The sequence below is a fragment of the Dermacentor albipictus genome, chromosome 1 (genome assembly GCF_038994185.2).
Source record: "Dermacentor albipictus isolate Rhodes 1998 colony chromosome 1, USDA_Dalb.pri_finalv2, whole genome shotgun sequence".
NCBI lineage: Eukaryota > Metazoa > Arthropoda > Arachnida > Ixodida > Ixodidae > Dermacentor > Dermacentor albipictus.
Window position 1 is genome coordinate 507,079,380 of NC_091821.1, and position 24,159 is coordinate 507,103,538.

Consider the following 24,159-nt stretch of genomic DNA (forward strand, 5'->3'; position numbering starts at 1 on the left):
GTTTCAATATACTAAATTTAGAAGTGTCAGATGAAATGAAGTAGCGTTCCAGTTACTTTTGTGTTTAATGTATAAAAATATGTTTCCATAACAACGTAACTACAATAACAGTTCATTTTTGTCACTGCTAGTTTGATAGCGCATATCTTGAAACCGGTGCAATTCTCACAATTCGTTCCAAGTGGATATGCTAAGCAAACTCACTAGCTACTATTCGAGAAGTGAAATGTGTGCCATAAAATAATCAATTACAAAGTCGATTAGTGTAATTAAGTTATTCTGTTGAGCGTTCAGATTTCTCATAGAAGTAATGGCTGTGCTCATAGAGTAATTTATCTCGAGGGTTAGCCTTCTGCTATCTGTCACAGGCAATTGTACAGTGAAGCTGTTAAAGGCTAGTTCTTCCAGGATCCTGTCCATGTGTAGACACAAAACTATTATTGGGCCTCTTTGGTTTTCAGAGTTCTGGCAGCCCACTGGCAGCCAGATGGCAGTCAGCTAGTTCCAGTTCTGATAGGAAGTCACGTGGGCTGGAATCCCAAGACAACCCTAACCTGCCCGAAGTTTGCACAATCGAACGCCGGGACAGCTGGCCAAATGTAAACGTGCTACCAGCACGGCAGTGCCCGGCGAGGCCGGTGCACTCGGCCTAGTCAGCCCATTTATGCGTTTCCAGCTTGAAAATGTATAGTTGCATTCAGAGATAGGATCACTCTTGCGCGATGTCGCGCGACTCGGTGCAGGACGTGCACTGAGGCAACCTCACCTTGCGCAGCGCAACAGATGGCCTCCGATGCGGCGGATGACAAGACGGGAAATTGCGCGTAAGTGATTGTATACTCAAAAGCGATATCTCGAGGGTCCCTGCTCGCAGCGATCACGTCGCCCACCGCCGACATTGATGAGTTGGCGTTGTGTCATCACAAGACATGAAAAAACAGGTTATCGGGTATGTCTCACACGCATAAAATTTCGTGCCGATCTGCTTGGGCTTCGATTTCAGAAAATTTGTTGTGGCTGATTGTGCTTCTCATTTTGACCCTAAAGAGCTGGGGACGTGGCTGGCGCATGAAAATGCATGCCGCCTGTGACCAGCAAAACGTTTAACACATTGGTCGCGATCATGAGAGCAATAAGCCAATGTACGTGTGTCTAATGTACCGAGTGCAATCAGTGCATTCTTAGATCAACGGCCTGCAGTCGAACACGTATCGGTTTCGAGCTGCCAGCTAAGCATATGATGAAGAGACGAAGCGAACACAGGCTAGCTGCAAAGCCTTCACTAACTGCAGAAAAATGAGGTATATACATACACCAGATATGTGAAAAGGAAGGCCACAAGAGAAAGATGAACCCAAAATTTACTGCAATGTGTGAATGAGCGTCTACGACTTGCGAGGAATGCGATGCAGATAACATGCATGCATGAGAGTGCAGCGCGCTGATCACCGCCGCGAAGAAGCCTTCAGGACACACACACACACATAAACACACGAAAGCTTCAAACGGTTTACCACTGCGCGTATCACACCGCTTCGCAATGCGGAACGGAGTGTAAGCACCTAAAAAAGATAACCCTAGAAGTAAGGAAGTCCGAAGATGACCGTAGACAGTTGGCTGAGTGAGGTAAATTTAAGTCCTCAAGCACCCGCATGGCAATCCGTGAAGTCCCCATAAAAATGGCGGCGAGCGCCCATTGCCTCTTTTAGTCTGCTAGCCAGAGAACTTCCAAAGGGCAGCCAGACGAAAATTGTCCTGGCTGGTACTGGCAGCCCACGGGTAGCCAGAACCTTCCAGTGCGAGCAAAACGAACGCCTGGCGGAAGTGCGTAGCGCGGTGGGCGGAGCAACCCGAGAAAAACGAAGACGGTCTGGCTGGCTCTGGCAGCCCGCAGGTAGCCAGAAGTGAAAAATCGAAGAAGCCCATTGTCAGAATTGGCTCCAGCGTCGCCTTCTTCCACAGCTGGCTCGTTGGCACCCCTCGGCACTACCATGCGAACACGCTCGTGCCACTACTGCCGCATTCATCATCGTCATTAATTAAGAAGCACAAAGACATAACCAATTTTACAGCGAAGCTATAAAGGGCCAGTTCTCTCAGGATCGTGTGCATGTGTAGATACAAAACTCCCCATACGTGGGCTGATCCAGAAGATAGTGCAATGCCGGGCCAACCCACAGCTTAGGTGAAGAAGGCGTTAAGCACTTCGCAAATGTGGGCCGATCCCTAGGATAATGCAATGCCTGGCCGACTGGTGGCAGAAGTGAAGTGGGCATTAACCACTCCCCATACGTACATCGATCGCGAAGCTGGTGCATTACAGGGCCAATACACAATGGAGATGAAGCAGGCGTTAAGCACTTCCCATATGTAAGCCGATCCCTAAGCTAGTGCAATGCGGGGCGACCAGCGGCAGAAGTGAAGCAGGCGTTAACCACTCCCCATACGTGCACTGATCGCGAAGCTGGTGAAATACCGGGCCAATACGCAACAGAAGTGAAGCAGGCGTTAAGCACTTCCCATATGTGGGCCGATCCCTAAGATAGTGCAATGCGAGGCGACCAGTAGCAGAAGTGAAGCAGGCATTAACCACTCCCCATACGTGCACCGATCGTGAAGCTGGTGCATTACCGGGCCAATACACAATGGAGGTGAAGCAGGCGTTAAGCACTTCCCATGTGTGGGCCGATCCCTAAGATAGCGCAATGCGGGGCGACCAGCGGCAGAAGTGAAGCAGGTGTTAACCACTCCCCATACGTCCACCGATCGCGAAGCTGGTGAAATACCGGGCCAATACGCAACGGAGGTCAAGCAGGCGTTAAGTACTCCCCATACGTGTGTTGATCCCAAAGGTTGTGCAATGCCGGGCCATACGCAGTGGAGGTGAAGTAGGCGTAAAGCACTTCCCGTACGTGGGCCGATCCCTAAGATAGTGCAATCCTGGGCCGACCCACGGTGGAAGTAAAGCAGGCTTTAAGCACTCCCTACACGTGGGCTGATACTGAAGATAGCGCTATTCCGGGCCGATCCACAGCTTAGGTTAAGCAGGCGTTAAGCACTTCCCATACATGGGCCAATCTCTAAGATAGTGCGATGCCGGGCCAACCGGCGGGAGAACTGAAGCAGGCGTTAACCGCTCCCCATATGTGCACAGATTGCGAAGCTATTGAAATACCGGGCCAATACGCAACAGAGGTGAAGCAGACGTTGTGGGGATGCGCGACCCTCGCGCCTCCCCTGATGTTTTTCCCGCATAGCGCGTCTCCTGTTCTCCCGCTTCGCTGCGTGGCCTGCGTGACGCCCGCGCGGTTGATGTGGTTGAAGCGCAGTCCGAGAGATGGCGCGAGTGTTGCGCGGCTAACGCCGCGAGGTTACTTGGGCGCCGAAAGGAAGCCGCTTGCTCTCTGGGGTTCGAGACAGCCAGCAGGCCTCACGGACCTGTCGCGCGTGCAGCGCCCCTCTTTCCCGGCAGGGGACGTCTCCCGCGAGCACGCGGCGACCGATGCATCTGCGAGACCGCCTCGCGTGGCCGCCTTCGAACGCGCCACGATTCGCGTGACTATACACGCGAACGACCAGGCGTTGGGATCCAGCATGGAGCGAACATATTCGCTCACGAGGACGCGGTGAGTCGGACTTCTAGATTTGTCGCGCGCCCATCGGCATGTTTTGTGGATAGCAACTCGGCTAGCAGGCATTGATGTATGAAAGGTGCAATAAATGCCCTTGTGATTGTTTGCACTACTGTGTTGTCGTTCCTTTGTCCCAAGGGTACGGTGTGAGATATCCCACATCAGACCCCACAACGTTAAGCATTCCCCATACGTGCACCGATCCCGAAGATAGTGCAATGGCGGCCGATCTGCGGTGGAGGTGCAGTTTGCCATTAAGGGGCCTACATACATAGCTTCTGATCATGCGAAGCTGTGTATGTTCAAATTCTTTTTTCCATTTATTGAACACAGATCTGTAAACGGTACATGACAGAAGTGCTCAGACTTGTTGGCATGTTTTATTGCATGTGACTAGACTAAAAGCTGCACTGCGGAAATTAGGAAGAATACCTTATTTGGTATTGACATTTTCTAAGTACTGCTTCAAAATAAATGTTGTTCGATATATGTACCATATAAAGTCCATACAATGATAAGATAGTGCACTTGTTTCTTAACACATGCTTGTTTCATAACACATGCCTCAACTTTGGTTTGACGCAGCTAGTATCTACCCCAATGCGAAAAAACGAATAGTGCTCTAACGTACTCTACCTTATCTTAACATCCCATCCCGACAGTGTTTCTTCTGTAACACATCCACCAGAACTAAGTGTTCACTCAGTACTGCATGCAGAATTATCCTGGCAGCTACCTCAGTGCAAAAAAAAAAAGAAAATAACACTTTACGGTAAAGGTGATTATATCAGCATCAACAGTGCACTAACCGAGTTTTACAGCTGGTACATTATTGATTTCCCGAAGCGCACAGTAGACACCAGCTGGACGCTTTTTAAAAATAAAATGATCGAACTCACTGAGACTTGCATACCAACTGTCATTTTAACAGACCGGCCTTCGTCCCCATGGTTCAACAACACATTAAAACGACTAAACAATAACAAGAAAATATTGTTTCATAAAGCCAAGCATTCCAATACTGCTCCTGCCTGGGAAAAATATTACTTCAGTGAAAAGGCATTTAATTCCTTGGTTGTAACAGCTAAACGAACCTTCTACTCAACAACACTCCCTAACATGCTGCAAAACAATCCCAAACAATTCTGCAAATACCTTAGCCCAAACAACCGTAAACCATTATTATGAAATGATAACGACAATGACTGTGTCCCGGACCATAAAGTAGCTTAATTACTAAACTCAGTCTTCTCTTTCGTGTTCACTTCTGAACTTAACACTGACCTCCCAGACTGTCCTTACCTCAACAACCCAACGATACCAGACATAACAATCGAGGCATATGGTATCACCAAGCTAATTGAATCACAAAGCCGTAAAAGTTCTTCAACGACGTCGGCAGTGAATAGCCGTCCAAGGTCACTGATGACAACACGGGGAGCGCCGTGACGGAGTATGACGTGATGCAACAAAAATGAAGAGACATCTGCTGCAGTGGCAGATGGAAGTGCCGCCGTTTCTGTGTAGCGAGTAAGATAATCTACGCATACTATAATCCAGCGGTAGCCGGCTGACGTCTTTGGGAGCAGGCCAAGCAAGTCGATGCCCACTTTTTCAAAGGGTAACGTCGGTGGCTTAACTGGTTGTAAATAGCCTGCTGGGGCCGTCGTCGTTTGCTTGTGGCGCTGGCAAACAGTACAGCTGGCGACATACTGTTTCGTTGTTTTCCAGAGCTTGGGCCAGAAAAATCTCTGTCTAGGTCGGTGTAGTGTGCGTGTAAAGCCAAGGTGCCCGGACGTGATATCGTCATGCATAGAACGAAGGACAGCAGGGCGCAGGTTTTCGGGCACAACTAGAAGCAATGGGGGACCATCAGCCGAGTAATTTTTTTTGTACAGCAAACCATTACGAAAAGTAAACGGTGTTGTGCCTGCTGGCTCACGTGCAGCTGCCCGTAGGGATTTCAAGGTAGGGTCGCAACGTTGCTCGCTTTCGGAGGTACGCAAGTCTGGAAAGTCAGAAGAGATGGAAACTAGGTAGTCGTCGAAGTCATCATCCTCAGCTTTAGTGTGCGGCGAAGGGAGACGGGATAGGCAATCAGCATCCGTGTGACAGCGTCCACTCTTGTAGTTAACGGAAAAGCTGTACTCTTGAAGGTGCAAAGCCCAGCAGGCCAACCGACCAGATGGGTCACGCAGCCCAACCAGCCAACAGAGTGAATGATGGTCAGTCACTATTGTGAATGCGCGGCCATGTAGATACAGACAGAACTTCTGAATGGCGAATACGACTGTTATCACTCGAGTTCAATAACGGTGTAGTTTGTCTCCGCTTTTGTAAGTGTCCAACTAGCGTAGGCAATTACATGCTCATGGCCATCGCAGAGTTGAACAAGCACAGCGCCAACACCCGCACCGCTGGCGTCAGTGTGCAGCTCAGGTGGCGCCTCCGGATCAAAATGCCGCAGTACTGGTCCAGAAGTCAACAAAAATTTCAGTTGTTGAAACGCCGACTCGCAGTCAGCAGTCCACAAGTATGGGGTGTCTTTGTGAAGGAGAGACGTGAGGGGAGAGGCAAGCTGTGCGAAATTCTTGATGAAGCGCCGGAAATATGAGCAAAGACCCAAAAAGCTTCGCAGATCTTTCACCGTTTGTGGCTGTTGGAAGTCGCGAACCGCTGCTATCTTTTCAGGGTCTGGTCTTATGCCGTCTTTGTCAACCAGAAAGCCTAATACGAGTGCTTGACGCTCACCGAAATGACATTTCTTCGAGTTTAAAATAAGGCCAGCTTGCTGGATACAGTCAAGAACGATCGACAGGCGCCGATTGTGCTCGTGAAATGTCCGGCCGTAGATAATGACGTTGTCTAAATAGCACATACAAATTTCCCATTTGAGTCCGCGGAGCATGGTGTCCATAAATCGCTCGAATGTCGCTGGAGCGTTGCATAAGCCAAAGGGCATAACGTTGAACTCGAAGGGGCTACATGATTCCTGGATCACTCCTTTCTGTAACATTTCTTCGACCTGCTCGGCGATGACTTTTCTCTCTGAAGGTGAAACGCGGTAGGGCTTCTGACGAATTGGCGTTGCTTGCCCTGTATGGATGCGGTGTTGCATACGAGACACCGGTGGTGTATGGGACACTCGTTGGCCTTGAGCAAAATCAAACACTGTGGCGTAGCGAGCGAGCACAGCTTCCAGCAGACACTGCTCACTAGAAGACAGCGACTTATTAATCATGCGCTTAAAGTCACCAGAATTATCATGGTTGGAATTGGGGTTGAATTTCTTTTCGGCAGTTGACATTTCGACCATTCCGACGCTGACAATGGCTTGTTCATCAAAACTTGCCAGTTTAAGTCCTAGCGGCAATGTTATGGATTGGGTTGAAGCGTTCACTGTCCACAAACGAGTACAACCATCAGTGGTTACAATGAGGGAGCGAGGGACTATCGCATTTTTCTTGAGCGCATTGTTATAGTCTGGCTCAGCTAAACCACAACAAGAACCTGTACGAGGGCGAGAAGTATTCACAGGTACAAACATTGCAGTCTGAGGGGGCAAACACACATCTTCTGACACGAAAAGAACGTCGGCGGCATCACTGGTGCTATCTGTCATTGAAGTTTGTGCGTCGCGGCAAAGAGAAATCGCGTCACTTCCACAATCCAAAGTTGCCCCCACTCACGCAAGAAATCAATTCCTAAAATAATGTCATGCGTTGTACATTCAAGCACAGTTAATTCACTTCGAAATGTCTGGACCCCTATCGTAACTGAAACAGAACAGACCCCAAGTGGGCGTAACATTTCCCCGCCAGCTCCGCAAAACGTAGCATTCCGATCCCAAGAAAACATAACTTTTTGTCCAAGACGATTTTTGAAGGACAGGCTCATAACAGAAACTGCCGCCCCGGTGTCAACTAAAGCAAAAGCACTCACATTGTCAAATAAAATGCACACTTTGTTTTTAAACAATTTTAAACCAGGGGGTCTCGATGAAGATGAACATATTGCGGCCTCATCCCCGTCGGTCACACCAGCTAGCTTCCCAGCGGCGGCGGTGATAACGAGCGACGACGAGGTGATGGAGAGCGTCGTCGTCGTGTCGGTGGTGGTGTCAGGCCGCAATCGAAAACGGGGGAGTCACTGCGGTTCGCGCGTCCCTGCTGCAGCCGCTGGAAGGAACTGGGATACGGACAGGGCTCGTCAGCGGGCACGCGGGCTGTGTAGGAATTAAACCGTGGAGTACGCTGCTGGCAGTGGTGGCAATACCTAGCAATGTGTCCAGGCACACCGCAGCTGTAGCAAATACGAGAGTCGGGGCTTGTCGCGGGTGACACCGGTGACACGGGTGTCATGGGTGGAAACGTACTCTCAGACTGGTTGTAGGAGGGAAGAGCCCGCGGAACAAATCGTTGTTGTGCCTCTTGTCGGCGTCCCAGACTTGTCGGTTGCGGTGGCAAGTTGCTGCCCTCGTACGATCAGCATACGTCCTGCGAGGTTCTCGGTAACTCTGAGGTGCCCAGGTGGCCGGTGGCACATGAGAGCGATGATCAAATGCACACTGATGGCACACATGAGCGTCGTCAACAACTTTAAGGCGTTCAAGCTCTTCTTTAACCCCGAGATCACGCGCGCACACCCCACTTCTTCTTTATCTGCCTCAGTCGTGCCGTGCTGCGACAATATTTAAATCTAACTCTGGTGTGTAAGTCTAATCTGCTAAATTTCAGTAGTAAGCCTTCGGTTTTATTTACTTCTACCCTTTAATGAGGAACCCAATCTGTCCTTGCAACGAAACACCAAGCAGCAGAGTCTCAATGATACGAATCTCTCAGGATGGCAAAAAATTTCTAATCACCCAAAATTGATATCACACAATAACTTCAACAGTCAGGAATTTAAAAAGGACGATGCCGCAATGAAATGGCTGACTTGTTAAAAATTTCGAATTTTTTCCCACGATTTTCCTTTATCTTGTGGCCAAATATTTGGAAGAAATATGCAGCAGAATTTCAGAAAGTTGCACTTTTTGTTGTGTTGCATTCGAAATAGAGAATAAAATAGGAATTCGGGAGGTGCTATCGTATGCAATGGATGCAGCGCTGCTATCTTGGTATCACCGTAAACATGGGACTGGAGGTTGACATAGCAACAGCACTGTATATTTCTATGCAGAAATAAAAGCAACAAAAGTGAGCGCAAAAATGGAAAACTAGCGTCGTGCATTACGTAGGTCACGTGGCGCGCAGGGAGCGCACCACACGATGGACGCCAATTTTAATCAATATTGGCGGACACCAATTTGAATCTCAGGTGTGCTTGTTTTGCACACATTTTTGGCATTTCACATGTTCCAAGGTCGGTATTTCGTGATCTGCCTGGTTATCGCGAGTTTATTTTATTGCTGCATCCTAGCTGCTGCCTGATAGTGATAAAGATGCGATTTGCACAAGATAAGGGGATCTGTTTACTTTACGGCAGCAAAGATACTTTGTATAGCGCCATCTGACTGGTGCAAAGGTGGAAAAGTTTCCAATTGCCATCGGTGCCGGAGATGACAAAGGGAAGGGAACACAGAGATAAAGCTACCCATAGAAGTGTATGTCACTGATCATGCTGATGCGGCAAAACTGGGTCCCGTGTGATTGCGGGCTCGCTGCTGATAAAGTTGCAAAGTGTTTGAAAATGACCGGCAAGTTGCGTGATACTGCATAAAGCACAAGTGTTGTCATTTTTGCGAGGCGGCGAGAGAGTAGAGTCGTGGTGGAGTGACGTAGATCGCCTTGGTAACAGGAATGTAACGGGTGCATTGATGCGGCCGCTCTGCTGGCCTGACAACAGCCAGTGGCTGGCACTACTTGTGCTCCAGGGCCTTCTCGCTGGCTCTGTCAGAGATCGTGCGGTGGTTTGTTTGTTCGTATCCACCGTAATGTGGTTTGCAACATCCGAAATTTGGCACATTGTAAGCTAGTGGGCTTGTGCCGGGATTTCTGAAAAATTTGTATCGTCCCAAAATTTGTATTAGGCATGATCATATCACCGAGATTCTACTGTACCAATGAGCCACTGTGGCGAATGGAACATCATATTTAATTTAAGAATTTTGTTAGGTATTGCAACCAAATGATTTTTGGTGTAACGAGTGTCAGCTGTATTTTCTTATGGCAGTGGTGGATAGGAATGTTTTACTTTCACCACTTGGGATGTGTGACTTTTAAAAGCGCATAGGAGTGAAGTCGGTGACCCGTATTTGCACTTGTTTCTTTTAAACGAAAAGAATGACCTAGTGTGTTCTTGCAGGTGGCCAAGGAGAGCGATGTGGACCGGCTGTTCACCAAGCTGCAGATGTGGTACATGGAGGGAGATGGTGGGTACACTCTCTGGTGCAGGCATGTGGCGCACAGCTGAAAGTAAAATTTAAAATTGCTTCAACAACTCGTCACAGCAGGTCAGTGGCTATGACATTGCGCTGTTCCACTTGAGGTTGCAAGTTCAATCTCAGCCGTAATGACGCATTTTGACCGAAACAAAATGCAAAAATGCCATGCACATATATTTAGGTGTAATTTAAATGAGCCTAGGGGGTCAAAATTAATCCGGAATCCCATACTACAGCCTGCCTCATAATCAGATTGTGGTTTTGGCACATAACACCTCAGTGTAATTAAAATTATTTGATTCGAGTCTTGCATTACATTATGAGAAGAGGAATAGACGATTATCTGCATTACCAATAATGTGAAGCACAGTGCAAGTCGACATGCTTTAGTGCACTTTTTGCCATTTTACCGATTAAATGTGCTCTGGTGACAACGACCAGAGGCACTCTGACTGTAGCCTGCATCCAAAGCCTTGTCGCCACAGGATGCCTTCACTCCCGCAGTGGCGTGGTAGCAGCACCTGTGTGCATTCGCCCTTCATGCAGAGGATTTTACTTCCCATCCCACCAGGGACTGGGTGTGTGTATCATGTGATGTGTACCAGAGCTAACTAAACCTGCCCTTCCGTGAACTTGCGCAGGAAAGAGTTCGGTTAGTTTGACTCCAGGTATTTTCATATTTTGGATAATTCGATCCCAACCAAAGGTTCCAGCCAGCGCCCATACAATTAAATTGACCCAAACTTTCATCATTTCTATCCTAAAATTGGTCTTTCTAGGATAATTCAAACGTGACCGGTCTGCATGCACCTTATGGTGACTCCTATAGCATAGCGACCCCTTTTTAGTAGCCGCGTCTGTACAGGCGGAGCTTGAGGGAATCGAAATCATCGAACACATGTCATCTCCTGTCAAATGCCTATTTTCGGCCAGCCCTAAGAAGATTTTCAAGCAATAACCATTGCTTGCAGTGAATGGTTATGGTATTTACCCAATCCTAATGCACATTTTTGTTTTCCAAGAAAATTGGGCAGGAAATGACCTTCACAGCGCAATGAGACATGAAACCAAAAGCGTGTTCGTAAAAGCCTACGGTCACGGCCAGCCTAACCAGGGTAATCGCCATTGCCATCACAAGATGGTGCGAGATTCAATTCTCGTTTAGAACACGAGGTGCTGCTTTGAGTCTCTAATTTAGGACCTTGTTGAAAAGTTTGGTGGCAACAGGTCACGTCAACTGTGATGGTTCTTCATAGAGTTCGGTCTGAGAGTGGTGGTGGTGGACATTAAGCAAATAAATGTCCATTCTGCAAAGGTAAGGTTTGCTGGTTTTGCTTTTTGTTATTGCCATCATCGGAGGCATGCTATACATTTTTGTCGCTAAGCGATCGGGTACTCATTCAATTTCTCATTTGTTTAGAAGCTCTGTCATTCTTACGTTAGTATTATACTTTGAATGCACAGGAAGTGGCCGTGTGTTCAATTCATGGGCATGTTAGAATCGGGCAAATATTGCCAAATGATCCAGTGATGTGTGTCGGTGTTTTTTTCTGCTTCTGGTTTAATTCGAACCACTGGTTAATTTTATCAGTCTTGTCAGTCCAATCAAAGTTGAATTAATGGAAGTGCACTGTACTGTGTTTCATGCTGCGGTACTTTGTTTTCTTTGGTGGCTGAGTGCACACATGAAGCAGCACATGCAGCCGTGCAGCTTGCTAAGCCTGAATTTGCAGGGGTCGATGCTGGTCACACCTTGTACTGCGCAGCACCAGTGGTCCTCATGTGGCTCATTCCTTTGGTCTCTGCAGACGAAGCAGTGCAGTGGGCGTGTGCGTACACCATGCAGGCAGTGGCGCGTCATGCACCCGATCGGTTGCGAGCGCATGCGGCTGGTGCCCTGCCGCTTGCCTTCTTCGCCAAGCATGCCACACCTCCAGGTGAGATGCCCGCTTTGTCAGATGACATTGCGTCTCCACTCTGCTTGCCGCAACGCATCGTCAAGGGCACTTTAATGTAGAGCTGTGCCACATTTCTAAGCCTGGGCCCAGCCCTCCACTTGCGGCAAAAGCCCGCTGAAGCCCGGCACTAAAGTATGACAAGCTTGCCTGACCTGGCCAGGTGCAAAAGAGGTGCGGGCCCAGCTCGGCCCGACCTTATCGGGGCTTTGTTACGGGGACAAAATGTTTTCTTCCAATGAAACGACATTTTGCTGAACGTGTTGAAATAAAACATAAATACAGTGAAATCTCGGTACAACGAACTTCAGGGGACCGCGGGAAAATGTTCGTTATTCTGAAAGGTCGTTAAAGTGAAAGCCCAAAAATTAGCCATAACAATAGCATTTCAGTAACGCAAACGTCCTACCTTTGAAACGGTACCTCCTTGAACACGTTTCTCACACAATGCACACGTGATCGTCAGACAAGGCACATTTATTTGAAATAGTCCCTGATCGTCTTCTGACGGATGCAGCACAGACTCAGCCGCACGAACGATTCCAGACCGTCCACATTCTTATGCACGCCTTCGGTCGCTGTGCCGCTTTCGGCTATAAATATGCGGAGTTTTCGCAAGCAGTCCAACGCATCTGTGGCCGACACGGACTCGCCGCGATCTTCGGGTGCTGCCGTAACGTGCAGCAAGATTCTTGCTGGTGCTTAAAGATTTTCTCCTTATCTTTGAGAATCGTGGCGATCGTCGACCGCGCCACTCCACGTTCTTTAGCCACGACGGATTGTTTCCTCCCGTCTCCTATCTCGCGAAGAATCTCTACTCTCTCGCTCAAAGAAAACTGCTTTCGCTTCTTCGCCGTGGTTAGAGTCGTTGAGCTCATGGCAACGCAAACGCCGGCACGCACTTCTAACACAATAATATAACCAGAAGAAAAACAAGATGGACAGGCCTGATACGGGTGACAGCACGCGAACAACTGAGAAAACAAGCAAGAAAAACGTGATGCGTCGTCACCTCCGCAACAGAAAAAAAAAAAAAGGCCCACTTCAGCGTTAATTACTACTTTTTTTTTTCCTTCTGCCGCACCGTCTCAGGTTTTACGAGCCCATGCTCCCCGCTTCTCCACTCACAAAACCTGGTGCGTCGTTGCCTCCACAACGGAGAAGGAAAAAAAAGTCTCCGCCCGCATCTTTCTCCTTCCGCGCCATCTCAGGTTTTTGCGGGAAGCAAGTTGCAAGGCGCCCGCTCTTCGCGCTGCGTCATCTGCTAGCTTAGAGCTCCGACTGCCGTGACGGATACACTGAAATCTAAGAATCCTCGCATTTCGGGATATGAGTTCGTAGTACTGAGGTGTTGTTAAGATGACACAGAAATTAAATAACGATCGTTATTCTGAAATGTTCGTTATTCTGAAGTTCGTAGTAGTGAAATATTTTTACATTGAAACTATAAGCAGTCGGCACGGGATTTCCTAAAAGTTCGTTAATCTGAAATGTTCGTTAATGTGGTGTTCGTTGTAACGGGGTTTGACTGTAAGCATACGGCGTTTACGACAGTCACGAAACACACACATCAAAAGTTACTGTGTAAAAACAACTAGTTGTCCAACGATTCAGCCTTAAGGGGGGAGGCTGTGCCGGATACTTTTTATTTTTAAAGATATCCGGATGAAACTTTCAGGGTACGTTCACAGCACCAAACTATGCGGAATTGCAAGTTTTATGATGATGTGTATGATGATGTAGTTATTGAGGCTTCACTAGGTGGTTCATGTACATGCCTGAGGAAGATCCTGAAGAAATTCCAGGACACCGTAGGAAGCTGAAATTCACTGTGATGATCCCTTGACAGATATCCTATGGGGCTACAAAGCTTGTTCTTCAATTTCGCCTTCAAAAAAATTTTAACACAACTTTGAATTTGATGTAGCCAGTAATGACTACATTCATCGAAAATTAATTGCTTATTATAGTTACCTGCACCAGCTTTCAAAAAAAGAAGCTTGTTACACCCTGGCAAAGTCATTCAGGAACAGAATAAAAAAAAAAACAGCACATAAATCTGAAGAGTGGTTCTTGAGATATCGCCTTCCTCAGCACCACTACTAGCGAAAAAATCCACTCTGAGAAAACAGGCCTTGAAAGCTGAACACATGTTTTTATTAGAATTAGCGCTTGAGGCTCCAGGCACACTTACTGTGTCGGATTCTCGACTGGCGACAGCCGACAGCACAGTTTCACCGCTGCAAGCATCTACGCAGTCGGCACTCACAGCGGAAGATCGGAAGTTTGATGCTTGTACAAGCCGCATATTGTGCTTCCATGCACTGAACATCTGCACTGTCTTAGGCTTCGTTTCCGGCATCGCATGCAGCAATGAAGATGAAGGCCACAGAACTAGCGGGAAAAGAAAAGCTGAGAAAATAATCTAAAAGATAGCTAGCGCAAGGCGATGAACAGCTTGCAAGCAGACGTCAGTCGAGGCAGACGGACCAAGGGGCAACAACGAGGCGAGCGCGGCGGGCGCAGCATCGAAGGGAGCAGCCGCCATCACTGCTCGCGCAGCAGCCAATGGCAGGCGCACTTTAGCCTGCAGGATTTTAATGCGCTGCTCCGGCCAGTCAGCGCTCCGCATCGCATCGTGGAAAAACGCCAGTAGCGTCTCAACTGCACTGCCAACGCCATTTTCCAAGGTGGCAAAACATTCAAACAGACAAAGAATTCACGGTCAAAATTACATGAAGATGGCACGTGCAGGCTGCATGGGCAAGGAATGGCGCATGCGCTAAGTTTGTCTTCATATCGGCATTTGCGCATGTCATGTGGGCCACGGTGGCCTCAAAAGTAGCATTTTTCTTGTAGTTTGCAGTTGAATTAGGTGCTGATAATTACAAAACAGGTAGTTTATGAGACATACAACCCGAAAGTATGGTTTTTCAAAAATCGACTTTTTCACGATTTTTCGGTTTACAAGGGCCGCGACCCCCCTTAAAACAACTGTGACACTCCTGCATCACCGAGGCAGCTCAAATAAAGTTCGGCTCACTGCCACCACTGGTAGGTGGGATTCCCAAGATCTTGGTAAAGGTGTGCAAATGCCAAATAATAATTTTCGAATCAAATATCAAATCGAGAAAAGAAAGCCAACTATTGAATATCAGAAAATTTAACCCAAAATTTTGTGCTTCCAAATTTTTTGTAAAGAGCACAGTGTTGCACATGGTCAAGAGGCTAACCACATTACTTATTTAACAAAAATCTTGCTAGCTGTCTGTAACTTTGGTACCTATGAACTGAGATGTGTAATATATGCTCTACTCTTATTAAAGAGAGCACTGATTTAGTATGCCAGTGCTGATAACAACGCAGTTTGTATATGAAAGTCTCGAAAGAATGTCTGTCAAATAGGATTAAGTGCTTCTTTCTCTCTGAAGCTGAAGAAATAGCGAATTTGCCCTAAGTACCAATAGTCTTTTCATTTTAATAGTGTAGTGGGCAATATTGTATGGCCTTCATGTTTTCTTCCAGAAAACATGTGGGGGTTCCACTCTGCTTGTGGCTAGGGCTGAAGGCGAGCTCCTGATCTAGCCCCACGCGGTCTCTCAGTGGTACTCCCCAACCCGTAGCATGGGAATCGTGGCTACGTTGGGTTCTAACGAATAAGGTAACCAGCAGCATCAACTGTAACAGCGTTTATTGCTACAAGCAATAAAGAACACTGGCAGCGGGCAGTCCTCTCTGTAATGAGCAATAATAGGCTGGCCTCGTTGCCCGCGATAGTCAGGCAAACGAGGTCACTCACAGGTTGTGGCAGGTACTCCAGTTCGGCAGGTTATGGGTACGGCGTCAGAGAGAGTCTCCCCCCGGTGGCGCTGTTTTATACCTTTTTATCTTTGTGAGGGGAATGTCCTCCTTGCCCGTCAGATACCTTCCTGCAAGTTGGAGAGGATAGGTGAGCGCCTCTTGAGAGCGAGGGAGAACCGGGAGAGGGCGTAGTACACCGCTCCCGTGTCTACGCCGGCTCTCGACGTGACCACGACACTGCGGGGAAAGAGGGGTGTGTGTGCTCCCCAAAAACAGCTGGTCTTTTTCATCTTTATGGCAAGTGGTTTCTGTGAGCTGTCGTCGGCTTTTGATGAGGTCAACCTGCTTGACAGAAAAAAGTGTCGAATGTGCATCACATCACTCAGCACTGCTCTGCGTGGGCATCAGCACCGACAGTAAAGGGCTCTCAAATTGTGAAGCCCAGGGCAAGTGAATTCGTGCCTCCCCCCCTTTTTCATCTGCGTCCATTTCCCGTCTATGTTAATGTGTCAGCAGCCGGGGCTTAGCATGCAGTCACATGATATTTTCAACCCTGCCAAGCAGATCCAAAGCTAGCCTTGTGACGAGTCATCCAAAGCTATAAAAAGAGACTGTTGTCGGCATAGAGTTTCATATTAGTATAACTAGAGGGAAATCTGGTGCTGCGATTGTTCAACCATCATGGGAATGATGGGAAGTACAGGCTACGGATTGGCATTCTGCTGACTGGTGAACTAGTCTACAAGCATTTTTTGGCAGTTTTAGTTTTTGCTCCAAGAGCAATTTCTATAACCTGCAGTGGGACAGTGCAATGCAAAGCTCTCTGCCTTTGTTTTATTGCTTGAAGTAGCGATAGTGCGCTGGGCCAGCGGCTGGGACAATGTTTGTGTCGTGGTGTGGAGTCGAAGCCCTAACGAGAAAGCGACGGCATCGTAAACGTTGAAAGAACATGTTTTGACCATCCGAACCTTGGTTTGTTAAGTATGTTAGGTTGGCACTGTAGCATTACGTGCTTTATGAAACTTCAGAATAGGAAAAAGAAGGTACTACTGATACAAGACATAGACAGTTGTACTTCTACTGGCTTGACAATGAAATTTTATTGAGGGCTTCATTATGCATTGCTCGTTTATGTACTCATTGAAACGTATGTTTTAGGACTTTGAGAACACAAACTTACTTATGATACCAAAGATTGCTGCTTCCTGGCTGTAGTCTAGTGTCGTAAAATGGATAAGTGCAAAGCCATGCCATAACACTTCGGAAGCGGTACGTGACCAATATAAAATATAATGAAGCATGCTTGTAGGAGGCCACAAGCGTCCTAGCTGGCACTGCAGCAAATATGCTTAAAAGTACTTGAAGATGTTCAGCAATCGTGGCAGTAGACGCAGCCTTTTGAAAGAGCAAGAGAGTTCGCAAGTGCCTGTCGTCTGCAAGAAAAGTCTCACGTTTGCAGCGAGTAGGCGTCATAGCAGACGACTCTTGTAGCGTTCCTCTCAAGGCGCAACACTTTCTCACAAAAGAACATTTTTGTTTCGATAAATACTTGATGAGTATTTCTATATAAGTAGGTGCACGCTTGTTATTGTTGTTGTAAGCATAAATAAATAATTATTCTCTGGCACTAAATCAGGAACAGAATTGCACACGAATGCATACCCTGGTGTAACCTGTTGATAAACCATAGTAAACCGTGCTTCACTCTCAAAGTCATACAAAGTTTATGTAGCGTGTTGTACATCATATAAGATACTTCAGAAATAAAATTAGATTTTATGTGATAAGATTTTAGTATAGCTTCGTTCACTGCGCCACAAGCAAATGCCACTAGTCTAAAGATCGAAGTCAATTCGAAGCCTGTACTTCCCATCATTCCCATGTAGGTTGAGGCAACACTCATGAGAGCGCCCATAGACACTAGCGCCACATTTCCCTCTAGGGTATTTATTTAGAAACTCTATGGTTGTGGGCCTACAAAGGGCGTTCGGAACTAGGGGCCACTGTCTGGTATTTCACAAAGATGGTGGCCGTGAACATGCAACTGTCATTCTGTCCGCTCACTTTCGTTGACAGGGAGATTTGTCAGCTTTCTGAGGGTTGTAACCGCTGTGAATAAATGTGCGTTGGTTCGGTAATCGTAACTTTAGTTGCCGACACCCGAAGACACAGCTTTGATTAGGCCTAAAAGGCTAGACAGGGTGGAGTTGGTGTGGCCGTGATGAAAATTCCCTACCAGCCGATGTGATAACGGCCAGCAAACCGTCATGCTCATCAGCAGTTGGTCACGAGATCACGCTATGAGTCACATTGAGAGCCGTTGAAGCAAGTTTCAGGTCCACGGTCTACCAGCCGGCAACTACCACGACCATGCTTGCCAAGCTCTGTGTGCTCACCTGTGGGTAAAGAGCTCCAAATCATTTCGGTCAGTCCAGTCGAAGCTTTTTAGTGAAACCTCATTAAACCATAGTTGGCTGGAACTCTAAAAAAGTACGTACTAAACGGGAGTACTGCTTAACCGAAATAGCATGAAATCGCCCACTTACCTGTCAAAAACAGAACTCGTGCAATGAAAGGGGAAAAAAATAATTAGTATTTATTTACTTTGCGTGACAAACGTGTTATTTTTGTTCGATGCCGCAGCGGCCTAGCAGAGACAACAGCAGCCTCAAACTTACCGAAGCTGCAAGCCAGCTTTTCAGCCAGCCCCCTCTTTTCGGCAAACACTCGCACGGCAGATTTCTCGTTGGTGTTGTATATTCTCCGTACACAGGCGCAGTAGCGTTGCACAAGTCGCGGGGCACCTTTTATTGCAGGGTGCTGTTCTCGTCACGATGATGGCATTCATGAGGCTGACGTAATGCGCAGCTTCTGCCACTGTTGGGCCTGAATCGCCTGTACTGTCACTTTCCGTGTCATCCTTATCACTGTCGCTAGGCGACACTTCGGCAACAACATAGGCAACGATGGCAAAAAGTCTAACCTCGTAGTCAACGTCTCTTCGCAGTCACAGCAGTGTTGCTGAGCAACTTCTTCGCATTCCATATGCCACACACTGTAGTCAGCAGTAAACCCATGTCACGTTCGATAGCATTAACAATGTTTAATTTTTCTTCTATGCCGAGCACCTGGCGGCTTTTTTATCCGAGCTTCGGCATGCCGCGAGTCCTTATTTGGGTGATGCCACAACGCTCTCTGGCACTGCGACGAAGTTAGGTTGATGTTGTGGCTTCACGCGCAAATGCACAGGGCTCTTGGAGGTCGTTGTTCTGATCTCTGAGGCTTGTTGTTCTGCCAGCCTACCCGATGGAGACGACACCCAGTGTGTTTGCGCAACGAAACGTGTAAACACTACGTGTTAACTGATACGTACGCAATAAGCTGGTACGGTTTATGCTGATACAAAACACATTATGTTTAATGGCTGCTGAGTCAGGGATTTGACTTTACTACATTGAAACGAAACTGCTGTTTAAGCGGGTACGGTTTAACGAGGTTTTACTGTACCAATAAAGGTAGCGTGCCATGGAATGCTGCGTGCCTCAAGACACCGACTATGGCCTGGTCATTACCGAAGCTACTGATATACGAAAAATTGAATATTCTAAAACTGGAATATTAAATATTCGATATTCGGATAAGTGAGCTGTCCACATTCAAGCAATTACACCGCATGTCTTTGAGTGTGAGTGTGAACGTAGTGAGTGCTTGCGAGTGAGTGGAGGTGAGTGAGTGCTTGTGAATGTGAGTCGAGGTGTGCGCGAACGTGAATGAGTGCGGGGCCTTTAAAAAATTATGGTTAGTGAGTGTGAGAGAGTATCCTCTCACACTGCTGACCTGTGGTTTTGGCACTTGCTCTGGAGGCAGGGAGCAGCTTCCATAGAGTTATGCGAGTTGAGACATTAGATAATAAGTTCTGCTGTTTGCGCATGTGTTTTCACCATATCTTATATTGTGTAATACTTGAGAAACAATGAGAGAGCGCTATTAACCTGCTCAAAGCAAGTTATTTTAGTGCATTTCAGCAGAATATCTGTGTTTCTTCATTTTGCTTTTCTTTTGTCACGTTGCGTTAGCTGTCTGCTGCTAGTTGGAAATGTTTTGAAGTCGGGTCACTTTCTCCAGCACTGTAAAATTTGCGCGTACCACATCACTGTAGTTTATACATTTTTGTCGTGTTCTTGGCATTTATTGTGGCATGGCATTTATTGGCTTTTCCGCTGAATCCTCGTTGTTAGGCGGCCCAAGGGTGAAAAATATTTCCTTTCCTGCAGCAAAAAAGAGCGCAGATTGAACGTGCTCAAGCAAGCGAACGGAAGTCACGTAGCCTTTATTTGTTTCTTTAGTAATACTGCCGATCTCACACGAGGTCGTTGCAGGGAGGGCATACATATAAGCAGAAAAGAAGCACAATCAAGTAAATTATATGATAGAAAACGCTACAACACTAGCAGAATTAATACATGAAATTATTAGTAGCCGCCCATTTGGTATGAGTAAAAAATGGAAATCACGAAAAATATGAACAGCATGTGCAATGATGCAATCAAATTATTCAACTAAAATCCCGATACAGGTTTTAAAAAAAATCACGAAAACTGCTCAGCAAGTACCTTAATTTCCAGCATAGCTAATGTTACGCTTCACTTGTGTTGCAACTGTTAGTACGAGGGCAAAGTGAGGAGACATTCAAAATCAGGCATGGGAAGCTAAGGCTGCTCGGCTTTAGGGAGGCGTCGACGAGTCACCAAGACACGACCATTGGAAGTCATGCGAGCTGAGTGCGTGCGTGCCTACATGTGTGTACCAGTGGCGCCTACTCTTCCTTCAGATGCTCACCCCCTTCTCCCCGTCTGCCGATGCGACAAGTTGGCACCGGGTGCTTGCAGGTGCGCATATCAGATGGTTATGCCCATTTATGGTCCGAACTTGCACTTGCGTTCCTGATTGGACCAAACCGGGCTAGGGTGACCTAGAATACTGGGAGGGCAAAGCTTTTCCGGAGAACTACCACGCCGCCGTGCTGCTTTGCTGCACCCGCTAGCATCTGCGGGCTTCCTCCACTGTGGAAGCTGCGCCAAAGCGGTGGGCGTCTGCTATGCGCTTGATAGTTGGTTGCTGTTAGCCAACATTGCGATAATTAAGCTCCTGTAATATACTACGTAACTGCAAGATAATACTGCAGCCGCTCGCCGCACAGAGAACGCATTTTGTGTGTGCGGTAAATACAGGGAACTGGAAGAATGCAAACATTGTACTAATCCATAAAAAGGGCGACGCTAAAGAACTAAAAAATTATTGGCCTATTAGCTTGCTCCTAATACTATATAAAATATTTACCAAAATAATCTCCAATAGAATAAGGGCAACATTAGACTTTAGTCAACCAAAGGAGCAAGCTGGCTTCAGGAAAGGATACTCTACAATAGATCACATCCATGTCATTAATCAGATTATCAAGAAATCCACAGAGTACAATAAGCCTCTCTATATGGCTTTCATAGATTATGAAAAGCATTGATTCAGTAGAGATACCAGCAGTCATAGAGGCATTACGTAATCAAGGAGTACAGACCGCTTACGTAAATACTGTGGAAAATATCTACAGAGATTCCACAGCCACCTTAATTCTACACAAGAAAAGTAGGACGATACCTATTAAGAAAGGGGTCAGACAAGGAGACACAATCTCTCCAATGCTATTCACTGCATGCTTGGAAGAAGTATTCAAGCTATTAAACTAGGAAGGTTTAGCAGTAAGGATCGACGGTGAATACCTCAGCAACCTTGGTTTGCTGATGACATTGTTCTATTCAGCAACACTGCGGACGAGTTACAACAAATGGTTGAAGACCTTAACAAGGAGAGTGTAAGAGTGGAGCTGAAGATTAATATGCAGAAGACAAAGATAATGATAAATAACTGGGCAAGGAAACAAGAGTTCAAGATCACAAGTCAGCCTCCAGAGTCTGTAAAGGAGTATGTTTACTTAGGTCAACTAGTCACAGGGAACCCCAACCATGAGAAGGAAATTCACAGAATAATAAAAATGGGTTGTATCGCATACGGCAGACATCGTGTGCTCCTGACTGGGAGCTTACCGTTATCATTGAAAAGGAATGTGTACAATGAGTGCATTTTACCGGTGCTGACATATAGTGCAGATACTTGGAGACTGACAAAGAAGCTTGAGAACAAGTTAAGGACCGCGCAATGATCAATGGAAAGAAGAATGTTAGGCGTAACGTTAAGAGACAGAAAGAGAGTGGTTTGGATCAGAGAGCAAACGGGTATAGACAATATTCTAATAGACATTAAGAGAGACAAAATGTCACTGGCCAGGCCATGTAACGCGCAGATTAGATAACTGTTGGACCATTGGGGTGACAGAATGGGTACCAAGAGAAGGAAGCGCAGTAGAGGACGGCAGAAGACTAGGTGGTGCGACGAAATTAGTAAATTTGCAGGTGCTAGTTGGAATCGGTTGGCGTAGGACAGGGGTAATTGGAGATCGTAGGGAGAGGCCTTCGTCCTGCAGTGGACATAAATAGGCTGATTATTATTATTATTATTATTATTATTATTATTATTATTATTATTATTATTATTATTATTATTATTATTATTATTAAATACAGGGAATTTGTATACTTTCTTCTATGCTTGCAGGCTTGTCACAGCAATGGTCCGCACTTATGGGGGTGTTTCAGGCACACATTCAGCGTGCACTTCATTGAGAGCAGAGGTATTTAGTTAAGTGTGGCATGATGAACGCAAACGGGCTGCAAAGTAGAATAAGCACGAGATGACGGACCTAACCAGGAAAACGAAGCAGATATAAACGGCCTGCTCATGCTAACGTTTTGCATCTTTCATTTACTTTCTTTTATTTCATGCGTTGGATTTTCTTTACAAGACTGTCTCCCGTGCTCTACTGTTTCCATCTTAACATGAAAGTGAATTTAGCAATTTATTCCATAAACACACCAGTTCGCACATAGCAACTATGTTGCTATGTGCCTATAATTGCTAGTGCATCAAGGGTGATAATTTGATGCAAACGCACATAACATCATCATGCGCAATATATGCTTGCTAGTTTACCTAACAATCCTAGGTTAGGCAATAAATTATGCTCACAACTATCCGATGGGCGGGCCATTTGCATATGATAGCATGAGACAAGTTACTTGTAGATGATTTACGAGAGGACTCGCGGATTATATAACAAGGCTGTTGTAACAGTTAAGCTTTCGCATAAAAATGCATAAATGACTGGGCCAGTAGTAGCTATATATTCATTTCAATGTAGAAAAAAATAAATTTCTGCATAAATGGAAAGTTTTCTAAAACGAGGAGGGGCCTCACAAATGAAGATGATGCAGATGTAAGATTCAATGCTTCTGGCGGGTTGACCGGATGTTTCCATGACATATCACTTCCAGACCTCACTCCTTTCTCTCTTCTCATTGACCTATCATACGTAAAGTAAAGCTCCTGCACCTTTTTAGTCATATGGCGTAATCTTAGTAATGTTGTCTCTGCATTACATCATCACCCCCAGTCTCCTAACTTTTCTCGCTTCTCATATTGAGCCATCATACGACATAATGTTGTCCCCACATTGGCATCACCACTCCGGATGCTTCTTTACTTTCTCTTTTCTCTTTGATCATTCCGTAGTTATGCACCTCCGCCGTATTGCTAGGCGTTGCATCATTACATCAGTTCAGAGCCAATGATGATTTCAAGATGATGCAGGTGGTGCAAAGCCAGAAAATGTGGCTTGATCAAAAGGCTGATGGAAGAAGGCAACCAGTCCAGTGCAAAACCGGATCATGCTGAACGCGTGTCTCAAAAGAGCGATAAAAGGCTCATTTTTTACATTAGCGCGGCTATGTGATTAGGAAGATTGTTCTGAAAACAAAGTGTGAACACTGTCGCAATATTCTACTAAACAAGAAAGAATATTTTAGTCAGCTGATCAGCTGAGCGCAGCTGACTACACACGTCTAGCTGCAGGTTAAGGTAGGCTTGCTGTACCCGTGTGGCTATCTCTGTGGATTTATCAGAGATTTTGAGAACCTTTTCACAAGATGTTTTAGTACTCGGGAGCTTCATCACGAAAGCATGATGCATAGACGTTATTGAACTCATAAGGAAAAAGCGGAAAGTTGCGGTTGGGTGCCCCATTCGCGCGGACTCACTTGTTGCCAAAATTATTGCTTTCTATGTAACTACTCATCTCCATTTTTTGCGAAGTCTTTGAAACGCACGAACACTAACCACCGTGCATCTTCAAAACATCTGAAGTTGAGCTGCTGTATGTGAGACTGGGTTATATGAATCTGTTTAAAGCGTTCTCATCTATTGCACTTTTTATGGT

General features: G+C 46.4%; 1 protein-coding gene across 2 annotated transcripts in view; it reads left to right on the forward strand.

The window, feature by feature from the left end:
• LOC135907568 (proteasome adapter and scaffold protein ECM29) overlaps positions 1-24,159 on the forward strand; it is a 505,292-nt gene that overhangs the window by 400,664 nt on the left and 80,469 nt on the right. For both annotated transcript variants that reach the window (XM_065439250.1, XM_065439249.1), the window contains exons 35-36: positions 9,939-10,005; positions 11,826-11,954. In XM_065439250.1, coding sequence (XP_065295322.1) covers positions 9,939-10,005; positions 11,826-11,954 — 196 coding nt within the window. The remainder of the gene's footprint in view (positions 1-9,938; positions 10,006-11,825; positions 11,955-24,159) is intronic.